Source organism: Mus musculus, chromosome 11 (assembly GCF_000001635.26).
Source record: "Mus musculus strain C57BL/6J chromosome 11, GRCm38.p6 C57BL/6J".
NCBI lineage: Eukaryota > Metazoa > Chordata > Mammalia > Rodentia > Muridae > Mus > Mus musculus.
This window is the reverse complement of record NC_000077.6, coordinates 101,310,850-101,323,559: the sequence shown is the minus strand read 5'-3', so window position 1 is coordinate 101,323,559 and position 12,710 is coordinate 101,310,850. Positions and strand designations below refer to the sequence as shown.

General features: G+C 46.0%; 1 protein-coding gene across 2 annotated transcripts; it reads right to left on the bottom strand.

The window, feature by feature from the left end:
* Positions 1-22: 22 nt before the first annotated feature.
* Psme3 (proteaseome (prosome, macropain) activator subunit 3 (PA28 gamma, Ki)) lies at positions 23-7,347 on the bottom strand. Of its 2 annotated transcripts, XM_030245676.1 has the most exons (12): positions 7,072-7,164; positions 6,465-6,969; positions 6,347-6,379; positions 6,169-6,231; positions 5,833-5,937; positions 4,056-4,104; positions 3,536-3,648; positions 3,281-3,349; positions 3,096-3,163; positions 2,945-2,999; positions 2,747-2,833; positions 29-1,768 (listed from the first exon to the last, which is right to left on the bottom strand). In XM_030245676.1, the coding sequence occupies exons 2-12, from the start codon at positions 6,537-6,539 to the stop codon at positions 1,688-1,690; spliced, it is 798 nt and encodes a 265-aa protein (XP_030101536.1). In that variant the 5' UTR covers positions 6,540-6,969; positions 7,072-7,164; the 3' UTR covers positions 29-1,687. The 2 variants fall into 2 exon arrangements, with proteins under 2 accessions (NP_035322.1, XP_030101536.1); NM_011192.4 differs by lacking the exon at positions 6,465-6,969 and having other exon boundaries at positions 23-1,768; positions 7,072-7,347.
* Between the last annotated feature and the right edge of the window lie 5,363 nt (positions 7,348-12,710).

Here is a 12,710-nt window from a genome sequence, read left to right as displayed (position 1 = left end):
ACCAGAGTACAGCACCAGGGTCTGCAGCTTTAGAAAGAGGTCAAAGTACCTGTATTTTTAATAATTTCTTGACATGGTAAAAGAATTTTACATTACAATCCAAGGAAGGAGGGGCAGAGGGACAATCAAACAAAAGGAAAACCAAGAAACACATGGTGGGGGGAGGGGAGGGGCTCAGCTGGAAGGGATCTGAGGGTGGATAGGTGCACTGCCCAACGAAAATGCGATTGGTTTGTTACTGAGCACTATTCTTGGGAAGAGAGCATCCCGCATCCCGCCTCCTTTCCTACAGAATGCTGGGAGTGAAAGTGATGCATCCCAGGTGGAAATATGATTTGGGATTGGAAGACGGAGAGGAATAAAAGTCAAATAGACACTGAGAGTCAGTCACTGGCAGGCTAATTGCAGAGACCAACTCTCACTTAAAAAGCTGGGGGCTAGTGCGATTAATACAAACGCTTTAACAAGTGGTACCTCTGGAAGATTCAAGAGAGGAGGCAACTCTTCTATGGGTTTGACCTTCGCAGCATATTAACACACACACACGAACACACACACACATGTGCACGTGTGTATGTGCACACACACACACGTATACACATGAATTACTGCTTTCCCTGGAAGCACAATACTATAAATACGAGAAACATTTCCCAAAGGGAAAGCACAGCGAGGAGCAGCAGCCTCTGCACCTCACAGCCGGCCGCTCCCCAGCCAGCGCACATGCTGGCCTAGGAGAAGACAAGTGCGGGCCAGAGGACCAGCTTTTGCATAACACCAAAAAGAACCTGAGCCACAGAGGGAAGGCCTTCATGAGCCCTCTGCTGCTCGGCTCTCGGTTCTCCTTCAGCTTACCCTGGCACCAACTGCTACATTATCAGAAGAGGGTGGGCCTGGGACTTTTGCCTGGGTGGATGACTAAGACAACTATCACCTGCTGAGATGTTTGTATGTGAAGGGCTTGAGGGAGTGGTGGTGCAGGAAGGAAGGTATGTTCTATAATGGAGCAGGAAGCATGTATGCATGTCCCTATGCGTGTTTACATGTGTACACATGTGTATGTGAAAACCCCAGTTATAAAAACATCCAAAGAAGCTGCAGGGATGCAGGTGAAGGTCTAGGGGACCCCTCGCCACAGTCAGGCTCAGAGCGGGATGGATGTAGGTGGGAAGCCCTAAGGCATCACCTGGGCAGGCAAGGAGGACCCAAAGTCCCACAGAAACGAGACACTAGCCTTGTGACAAGAGATGTCCCTTCCACCTCCACTCCCCCTGTTCCTAAAAGACACCTAACACTTTCCCTATAGTTCCTCCAGCTTTTAACCAACTAATCATCAAAAGGAAGAAAATACAAAACCTAAAACAGGGGAAGGGGGAGAGAAGGGAAGAAAAAACAAAAACCCACAATTACGCTTGTGCCAGTATGTTGCACAAACCTGGAGTTCTCCAGAAATTAGGACAGGCTGGGTGGGGGGTGTTGGGGAAGGAGATAGAAGAGTTCCTGAGGCCTGAAAAAAGAGGTAAACACGTCACAGAACTAGATGAGAGTTTCATTAGACTCTAACTAAAAACAGAGAGGTGTGATTACTATTTCCAGCCAGTTTTCCCATCACGATAGTCATGTAACAAACCAAGGCAATGTCGGTCTTGAGCCAGACTCACAAAGTCCCCTGGCCCTGGCCCTGGCCTCAGTACAGTGTCTCTGCATTGCTGCTCCGGGGCCGTTTGATCTTCTCAATGTTTTTCAGGATCATGTCATGGAGAGTGACCTAGGACAGGAAGGATCAGGAGATCACTCATCTGTTCAACCTCTACCTCACCAAGAGAGCGATGCTCCAAGCAATCGCTTACCTTACCCAACTCTCATCACTTAACACAGCTGGGGGGGGGGGGGGGGCACCACCACCTCCTACACGCCTAAGCTGGCTCAAGCATTGATCACACTGAGAAGTACGAGAAAGTCCTTTAATAATGCTGCCTTGATGTTAAAAGTCTAGGTTTTTTACTCAGTAATCAAACTCTATTTTAGAAAAAAATTGAAGTCAAGTCTGAGCTTAAACAAGATCAAGATCACAGTTTCCAGACTGAAGAGCTGGCTCATCAGCCAGGAGCAAGAGTTCTTACTGCAGAAGAGCACAAGTGAGTTGCTAGCACCCATGTCAGGCAACTCTCAACTGTCACTAACTGCAGCTCCAGGGAATCTGATGCCCTCTTCTAGTGACCACGGTGCCTGCACTCTCAAATGTACACATACCGACACACAGAGACATAATTAAAAACAAAAACAATCAGGTTGGGTGTGGTGGCACACATCGTTTATCCCAGCACTTGAAAGACAGAGTCATGGAGCTGTAAGTCTGTCACCAACATAGTGAGTTGCAGGCCAGCCAGGGATACACAGTGAGACCTTGTATAAGGACAAATAAGATAAATCAAACAATCCAGTCACTCACTGCATGAGTACTTTGGTTACAGAGCCATCTCTCTGACTCCAAGGCCCATGCTTAAGCATCCATGTATGGTATTATCGCTCCTACCTGGCTAGAACAGACACATCCAACTAGACTCCCTCAGTGATTCATGTTCTCTACTCCATGCTGATGAACAGCTCTCTCTGTACCCTGGGCCAGCTTCCTACTGTGCAGCCTCCAGAGAGACTACAGGCAGACACCACACAGTCATTGAACTCCTATTACCACAGGCCTAGGAGAAGCAGGACACTCTGGGCAGGAACTGGCTTTACTCACATACTGATTCCTCAGCTCTGAGATGATGAGCCGGAGGCTGATGTATTCTTTCTCATCAATCTCTGTGACAGTGCGGCGATAGTCCTCCTGTATGGGAAGTAGGGAGGCTAGTCTTCCAAAGCCCCAATGCCCAGACAGCTTATTCCTAGAATCTTCTCTACCTTGCCACACCACCTCAGATCACAAAACCCTACTTACCACATGGGGATATTTAGCTATTTTAGAAACCAATTTGGCTCTTGTAATATAATATCTGGAAGAAAAAAAAAAAAAAAGCAGCTGAAAAGACCCTGAACAAGCCTCCCATGTCACCAGCCCAAGTTCCTGGATCCGGCCCAAGCTGCCCTACCTAGAAATCTGGTCCAGGTAAGATGCGGCTTCACTCTCCACAGTTCTTAGTTCAGCAACTGTTTCCTCCTGGGGTGGTAAACAGGAGAGTCAAGTTACTTCCCCATCAGCCTACAGCAGCAGCACAGACCGAGGGCAGAGACAAAGCAGGGAAGGAGCTCCCAGTTTGCAGTGTGGGCACACTACCTGAATTGATACCCCGAAGTTGTTCCCATCTTCTATTCTGGGAATCAACAGCTGAACCCACATTTTGACCTGGAGTATGAGAAGACAAAATATATGTAGAAGGACCTTGGTCTTTCCTACTTAAGCTTTGAAGTACATGATTCTTGCTGGTGGGGACTGATGCCAAGACAAAGGAATCAAGGGCCTTAGCCTGCCAACCCTCCCATCATTCCATAGTTCTAGTGCCACTCTTTGGGTAGTGAACCCCTGCCTCACCGTGTTACATTTCTCGATCAGCAGCCGAATCTCGGGTTTTACTTTCTCAATAATGTCCACAAGCTGCTGGTTGCTTTTCAACATCCCATTGGGCATCACAAACACCTTGGTTCCTAGAAGATATGTCAAGGTCACAAGTTCGGGACAGTGCAATGTTTTTCCTCTTCCCTAGACATAGATGTAATAATCTCTTCTCTGTCACAATTCTAAGTGACTCCACCCCCCACACCCCAATGTATCAGGTAGCAACTACTACAGGGGGAACTGAGGCACAGACTATGGGCCTCTGTGACAAGTGTGAGGCATGGCTTCTGCCTCTAAGCATCCTCTCTGGTATCCAACCAGACCCTCCTGGCATTCCAGAAGACTAAATAATGACTGAGCCAGGAGGATTTGCTAAGTGTTGACCTAGGGAATTAAATTGGACCTTACCTCCTGAGCTGGTGAAAACCAGATCCATCCTACTTCTCAGGGCTGCTAGTCAGCAGATGAAGTGAACTGATTAGACGGCAGCTCTTACCTTGAAAGGCCTCTTCACATTCATCCAACCTGCGCTTCTTGTAAGTGGGCTAGAAGGATGAAGAAGCAAGAATTAGTCTGCACTCAACACACATGCCCATTACAAGATACTATACAAGCAAGTTTAATTTTTGCATTCAACATGCACGGCCATTACAAGATACTATACAAACAATTTCAATTCCTTCCTGGACCCCATAGACTATCATATGAATTTCTGTGCGCACACACACACACACACACACACAGACAGCTTTTAAAAGAGGTTCTTGTCAAAAAGAAACTTGTATTCTAGTTGGGAAGGCCAAAGTTACAACTAAAAGAACACATTTTAAAAGCCACTGAAATGGCCAGTGGGTTGGCTCAGCAGGTAGAGGCACTGCTGCCAAGCCTGACGACCCAAGTTTGATCCCTGGGTCCAATGCAGCAGAAGGAAAGCACTCCCTACCCACACACTAAATAAATACTTTTTCAAGTAATGGGGAATTGGGGAAAGTTCCACTTCAAAAATAAGAAGAAAGCAATCAAGGCAGGTAGGGGATAACTGAGGGAGTATGCATGGATCCTTTGGCTCTAATATGAAGAAATTCCTGATTCAGCAATCTCAGCCCATTACCTTCTATATGGTAGAAGTAATGTTAGGAGCTAAGGATTCAGACTACTGAGGCGTCTCCTAACTGCAGGTTTATCTTGATTTTTAAAGAAAGTATCCCAGTATGTGTCCCAGCTAGCCTTCAACTTCCTATGTATCCCAGGCTGGTCATGAACACACAATTCTCCTTCTCCAGGCAAGCTGAATGCTCAGCCACCGTACTCGGCTTAATTAGTTATAATTAAGAAAGTCCTGAAAGCTAGGAATATAAATCAGTGGTACAGCATTTATAGTTTTTTTTTAAGATTTATTTATTATATGTAAATAAATCTTATATGTAAAAATTATATGTAAATACACTGTGGCTGTCTTCAGACACACCAGAGGAGGGCGTCAGATCTTGTTACGGGTGGTTGTGAGCCACCATATGGTTGCTGGGATTTGAACTCATGACTTTCAGAAGAACAGTCGGTGCTTTTACCCGTTGAGCCATCTCAACAGCCCGGTACAGCATTTATATAGCATGCACAAGACCCTAGGCTCAACTTCTAGGACAGAAAAAACAAAACAAAACAAAAAAAAACCAAGCAACAGCAACAAAATACCAAGCCACAGGAATCTAGATCAAACTATAGCATAGGCGGCGTTCTAACACAATACAGACATGCAACTAATACACTATCAGTGCCAGCTGGCAATAGCCTAGCATTTAGATGGCAGGGCAGGCAGATCTTAATGAGTCTGAAGCCAACCTGGTCTACCTAGCCTGCATAAGGAGTTCCAAGCTAGCCAGGGCTACATAGTCAGATGCTGTCTCAAAAACAAAGCAAAGAGCAAGTAAAGACAGAGACTGCAGCTGTGCAGCAAAACCAGCTGTTCCTCCCATCTGTGAGCACAGCACACTGAACAGAAAAGGCTTATTCCCAAGCAGGCGGAAAGCCAGGTAGCTGAAGGAAGCCTGTGGCTAGTTTAGAACTAATGAAAACCTGGGCTAACATTGAGAGCAGCACTAACATAACTTACCTTGCCAAAACTGAAACTAATGGTCCAAAAAGTAGCATCCTACAATCACCACACCTACAACAGAACCCCAGACCCCACAGGCAAATCCCACATACTCCGGACATCCCCAAGCTTACCAAAACATAAAATACTAAGAACACAAACATAAATGCAAGACACTCACACCATCCAGTCCATCGTGGCTATTGGTGAGGAGAATGGGGTCAGGGACTGGGAGGTTCATGTCTGAGTGGATCTGAGTTAGGTCATGGATATTTAGAATTGGTTCCTGAAAGAGAGGCATTCACCCCAAAACAGTATTAGTGTAAGTTTAAAACAAAATCAAAAACAAGGAGAGAGAGAAAGAGAGAGAGAGAGAGAGGAGTATTTCTTGTGAAATCGAAGAAAAAAAAGAATGCTTTACAGTACACAAGAGAACAGAATCAACACACAATCTGCCCCGCCTGTCACAAAGACAGGGACCAAAGAAGTAATTTAAAGAAACAAAAGTGTCTCTCACCTTCAAAAAACTATCAAGTTCTAGTAACTTCTTTGGGAAAAAATTTGCCACCAAGTCTTCTGCCTAGACAGAGAGAATACACCTGAATTAATAAACGTGGGACAGTCCCTCACTACAGATCTTTTGGGGACACCCCCAGCTATTAACCATCACCACTTTTCTCCTTTACAACACTCACCTCACTTGTGATCCGCTCTCTGAAAGAATCAACCTACAATGAACAGAGAGAGCAACTTAACACCTAGTGATACAAGGGCATGGATGGGGAACCCCAAATCCAGCTGTCTCGCCCTCACCTTGAAATTATAATTAGAAGGTGAGAGGCCCCCAGACTGCAAATACTTCATCTTTTTCAAGATCCATTTCTCCATCTCGGGAGAGGATGTTCGGGTTACAGGCCAGCACCTGTCTCCCCTTCTCTCCCTTCCTACCCACCCCTCACCTCCCTTTGTCCCTCCCTCCAGTTGTCTAAAACCCTCTCAATTTCATAAGCAGACAAAAGCCAGACTGGAAGAAGTGAGCTCACAAACGTGCCAACTCCCACCCAGACCTGGCCCCATCCTACGCAGTAAGCCAGCCTCCAAGGGCAGGGTCAGTGGCAGCGTCCGGGGGCGGGGACGTGGCTGGGCCAGGGGACTTCCACCTGTCATTAGCCTAAAGCATTGAGTTTAACACGTGTCCGCGGAGGAGTCCCTGGTGCACTCCATCACCAGAAGCAGGACAGAAAGCCACCCTATACGGTCCTCTCCAATGCCGTCTCCAGGCGTGGGGGGCTGGGTTGAGCCAGGCGGAAGCTCAGAGCTGGTGTCCCCAGGGAGACAAAGACGACATAGGGAGTGGGGAGCAGATCCGACTGCTGGGGGTTCGAAGGGAGGGATGAGGGGGCCGGAGCTATGCCGCTACCTTGAGCTTCACTTCCTGATCCACCTTCAGCAACGAGGCCATGGCCAGGCCGGGCCGTGTCCGCTCCGCTGGGTGCCGGAGGTGCTCTGGGCTCCGGGGAGGGCACCGGAGGGGCCTGAGGAATCTCCGTTGCCCTCGGGACCCGGGCACCCTCGCTGGCTTGCTCACCGCTTGCTCGTCCCCTCCCTCCGTGCCGGCCGGCCACCCGCCCGCCCGCCTGCTGGCTGCTTGCTCTCTCGCTCGCCCTCCCGGCTTTCGCCGCTCACGCCGGAAGTTGCGTCACAGCCAATCGCCGGCACTCCGGGGAGGATGAGCACGTGCCCTGCGCAGCCGCTCTGATACTCAGTTCTACAGGTTCCTGGAGGGGCTGTCGGAGCTTCCGGGCCTTGTGCCCTGTGGTGGTCAACCTAGGACAGGGATGCTGAGATCCAAACCTCCTGGGGACTCAAGAGTGATGTGTCTTATTGTCCCGGAACTCGACTTCACCGTGGGACCTCATGTGCCGGGGCTTCTGGAAGAGTAGGCGTCGCGCCCTAGTGACGTGAGCCGGAGAAGCCCGCGGCCCGGGTCCCTAGTTTAAGGTTCCGGGCTGTGACTGCTGACTCCCGCCTCCCGTCCCTCGGGCTAGTGTCAAACCGAAGACGCGTTCCATTGCACCGGGCTTTCCGGGGAAAGTTATCATAAACGTGCAGACCTCAGATACCAAATACCTGAAGGACAAATTCACGCCCAAAACAGCCTCGTGGCTTATCTAAGACACAACACGTTGCTTCCAATGACTTGACTAGAATCAAATCCTCCCAGTTCTAGAGGAAAAAGGTTACCATTTTCCTAACGCAAGTCTGAGACAGCATCTCCTCTTTCAACAATTAGGCAGTGTATCTTTTAGTTTGTGTTATTCCATGCAATCAAATGGAGTAGGGGTATGTGCTAGACCCCAGAAAAGTATTCTGGAGAGACTAGAAATGTGCGCATCATGTATATAGGGTAAAGTCTTCTAGCAGACACATTTTTTAAAAATTAAATAACTTTAGCCACTTCCTTTTTCTTTTCTTTTTTTCTTTCTTTTCTTTTCTTTTTCTTTTTCTTTTTTTTCTTTTTTTTTTTTTTTGGCGGGGGGAGGGGGGTTCGAGACAGGGTTTCTATGTGTAGCTCTGGCTGTCCTGAAACTGACGTTGTAGACCAGGCCTGGCCTCAAACTCAGAAATCTGCCTGCCTCTGTCTCCCGAGTGCTGGGATTAAAGGCGTGTGCCACCACTGCCCGGCTTAGCCACTTTCAATAACATTTATATTACAATGCAGTCAGCCTTTTGTATCTGGATTTCCAAATCACCGGGTCAACCAACTAAATGGAAAATATTCAGGAAACTTGAGCTACAAGGACCTAAAAGATGGATGACATAGTGGGAATTAAGGTACTCGCCTGTAAGCCTAGCTATGTAAATTCAATCCTTAGACACATACAGTATGAGAAAGAACCCCTGCAAGTGGTCCTATTACCTCTGCGCACACATTAGAAAGTAAGCAAGCAGCCATAGTAAATAATGACTTTAAATGCCTGAGCTTCGGAGTAAGGCCATATCTAAAAAGTAACAAAACAACCAAACAGGCTGGAGAGATGGCTCAGAGGTTAAGAGCACTGGCCACTCTTTCAGAAGTCCTAAGTTCAATTCTCAGCAACCACATGGTGGCCCATAACCACCTATAATGAAATCTGGTGCCCTCTTCTGGTGTGCAGGCATGTACACAGGCACAACACTGTATACACAATAAATAAATAAATACATCTTTTAAAAAGGAAGAAAAAACAACAACCAACAACAGGAAGTGTGATACACTGTAGTACTCAATAGCCATGTATAGCCAGCAACTCCTATATGGAATGCAACAGCTCTGAGATATAGACAATAAACAATCTGTTTAAAGTTTCTGTTTGTCACTGGTGCTTCATATTGGGGGAAAAAATGCCAGAAAATAAAGTGACCATAATGCAAAGAAATGGCAGGCAGACAATAGCAGGCAGGCAGGCAGGCAGTAACAGGAGTCTAAGATAGTCCTTCCCACTTACTCAAGTGGAAATACCACACACACACACACACCCCTTGTCCACTCACTTCTACCAGTTCACCTTTCACACTACATCCTGTTAACAGTAGTAACTTTCCATCTTACGGGATGCTTAACATCAGAATTCGCTCTCAGATTAACTTCCTTCTACTGTAACTGGGCCACTATTATGTGCGTCTTTCAGAATTCTAACTTCAAAACTAGTGTTTGTGCTTATTGAAATAATGGCTTCATGCTCAAAAACTTGCTTTGTCTTCAGATACACTGTAAGAAGGCAGACATACTTTTCCTGAAAGTTGTAGGCAGTGATCCATCAACTTACTGAGAAAACAATTGTAAATGCCTCTTGTTTTTGTGTGCTCCAGAATGGCTGGCCTTACTTTAAATTCATGTCCATAAATGTCAATCAAATGTACGATAACTCTTGAGCTCTTTCTCTGTGCTCTTGACAAGTTTTCCTCATATGTGGAATAACTGCCATGCTTTTTTTTTTTTAGGATTTATGTATTTATTTTATGTATATGAGCACACCATTGCTCTCTTCAGACACACCAGAAGAGGACATCAGATCCCATTACAGATGGTTGTGAGCCATCGTGTGGTTGCTGGGATTTGAACTCAGGACCTCCGGAAGAGCAGTCAATGCTCTTAACCACTGAGCCCTCTCTCCAGCCCCCATGGGGCACTTTCTTGATTGATGATTGATATGAAAAGATCCAGCAAAAAGTGGTTCTAGGGTTTATAAGAAAGCAAACTGAGCACGCCAAGAAGAGAAACCCAGAACCATTCTCCTGTTTTTCTCTTTAGTTTCCGCCTTCAGGTTCCTGCCTTGAGTTCCTGCTCTAACTTTCCTTCCTGTTAGACTGAAAGATGAAATAGACCCTTTTCTCCCCTAATTGCTTTCACTCATGGCTTTGATGTCAGCAGTAGAAGGGAACCAAGGTAGCACCTTAGCACGGAATTGCCAACCTACCAATACTTCCTGTCTTGCCTCATCTTCTCTCACTAGAGGAAACATCTCTCTTCCTGAGGAAGCCCATCCTTCCTTTTGTGCCTTGGAGTCCGTCCTCTTCCAGTTCTTGAGGAAATGCTTCAGCATCTTCTCCTCTTTCTTTTTATTTCTTGCTCCCCACCACCACTACCACCAGTCAGGGCTTGTGTGTAGTGACAGGTTGACCTCCAACTCACTATGTAGACTAAGCTAGTCTTGAACTCCCCATCCTCTTGCCCTCCACCTCCTCAGGGTTGGCCTTACACATATGTACTACCACGCATAGCTGCAAATATCTGGGCTTTAACAATACCTGGTGTGGTTCTCTTTGCCTCTTTCCCTCTAACAATTACTGTCCAAAATATAATTGTTTTAAATGAATTAAATGGAATTTTTCCTAATAACTCTGAAGTATGCCAAGATCGGAACCAGAGCTCTGGCCCTAGAGTATTTCGCGGCAAGGGAGAGAAACCAACCACTCATTTGATGATTATAATTTTTGAAGGAGTGAATGACCACATTTAATGGAGTTAATGTTTGTGTTTCAGAGAAAACTGGTAGACCACACGAAATGCAAAATTGTACTATATTTTTAATTTTTAAAGAAAACTTAAAAATAAAAATAAAATAATTGATTTTATTTAAGTACATGGGTGTTTTGCCTACGTGTATGTCTACTTAAGGGTGTCAGATTCCAGAGTTACAGACAGCCCTACTTTTTTTTTTTTTTTTTTCGAGACAGGGTTTCTCTGTGTAGCCCTGGCTTTCCTGGAACTCACTTTGTAGACTAGGCTGGCCTCGAACTCAGAAATCTGCCTGCCTCTGCCTCCCAAGTGCTGCTACTTTTAATTTTTAAGAATTCATTGGTCTAGCCTGATGGGGGTTGGTCTCTGCTATATGTAAGCAACTGAAAACATAACCTAAAATATATAGTTACCAAAGGACAACAATAAACACAGTTAACTTGAGGTTGGCCATTCCTACAATTACCCTAGCCCTTCCTCTTTCTGACGAGAGCACTCCCTGTTCTGAGTCTTCCACTGAGAGTTGAGCCAACATAGATATCTTGGCTTAATTCCAAACTAAGGCAGGCCTGTGGCTGGATCTGTGGGCCTTGAGCTTGGTCGGGAAAAACAGCTGCTTGGGAGGTGAAACAGGAAGATCTCTAGAACCCAGGAGTTCAAGGCCAGGCTAACAGTAACAAAGTAAGTCCCCGTATCAAAAACCAACCAAATCTGACAGTTGTAAAGGGACCCTAAAATATGGGAAAGGTAGCTCATAAAACTAGAATTTCTCCAGGAAATCTCGCAGGCATGCTGGGGATGAGAACATCCTGAAGCTCTGTTGCCTGATGACAAAACAGCTCCAGGAAGAGCCTTACCCCTCAGCTGGATAACTTAGGTTGGTTTTTTTTTTTTTGTTTGTTTGGTTGGTTGGTTGGTTTTTGGTTTTTCAAGACAGGGTTTCTCTGTGTAGCCCTGGCTGTCCTGGAACTCACTCTGTAGACCAGGCTGGCCTCAAACTCAGAAATCCACCTGCCTCTGCCTGAACAAGTGCTGAGATTAAAGGCGAACTTATGTTTTTAAAATCATTTAAAGTATGTATTTATTCATTGCTGACCCAGTTGTATGCCACAGTGCGCGCACAAAGGTTGGAGGACAGCTTGCAGGACCTGATTCTCTCTTTCCACTATGTGAATTCTGAGGATTAAACTCAGGGCTCATACACACTCAGCGAATATTTGACAACTGAGCCACTTTGCCCAAACCCTGATATTAGCTTTCAGTCAAAATCTACATCTTCATATGTAACTTTATTTCATCATTTTTTTTTTGAAGCAAGATCTTTACTGGCTGGCCTTGAGTTTGCTATTAGATCAGGCTGGCCTTCATAGAGATCTGACTACCTCTGCATCCTGAGTATGGGGATTAAAGGCATGTGCCACCATGCCTGACTTTACATTTTCCTCTTGAGAATTGTATTTCTTGTTATCATGTGTATGGATATGCGTGTTTGCCCTCTGTATACATATGGGGTGGGGTGCAGGTGTCAGTGTACTTCGGAGGCTGAGGTAGAAAGACAGTGAATTTGAGGCAAGCATCAGTGATATAGGGAGCCCTTCTCTCACAAAACAGGAAGTAGGGGACTGAAGAGATTGTTCAGTGGTTAAGAACACTGGCTTCTCTCCCAGAGTACCTGGGTTCAATTACCAGCACCCATACGGTGGCTCACAACTGTCTATAACTCCAGTTCCACAGGATCCAACATCCTCTTCTGGCCTCCACTTGCCACCAGATATGTGTATGGTATACAGTCATACATAGTACACATACATGCAGGCAAAAAATCCCTAAAAATAAAAAATAAATAAATCTCTTAAAAGTAAGTCAACACAAGCCAGGCGGTGGTTGCGCACGCCTTTAATCCCAGCATTTGGGAGGCAGAGGCAGGAGGATTTCTGAGTTCGAGACTAGCCTGCTCTACAGAGTGAGTTCCAGGACAGCCAGGGCTACACAGAGAAACCCTGTCTCGAAAAACAAACAAACAAACAAACAAAATAAGTCAACACAAAGTTAGACTG

What these genes read in the sequence shown, in the direction of transcription:
- Psme3 (XM_030245676.1), bottom strand. Translation starts at nt 6,539, where the DNA reads ATGGAGAAATGGATCTTGAAAAAGATGAAGTATTTGCAGTCTGGGGGC. An exon ending in GAGAGCGGATCACAAGTGAG is followed by an intron (nt 6,232 to 6,346) that starts GTGAGTGTTGTA and finishes CTCTCTGTCTAG; the next exon opens with GCAGAAGACTTGGTGGCAAA. An exon ending in ACTTCGGGGTATCAATTCAG is followed by an intron (nt 3,164 to 3,280) that starts GTAGTGTGCCCA and finishes TTACCACCCCAG; the next exon opens with GAGGAAACAGTTGCTGAACT.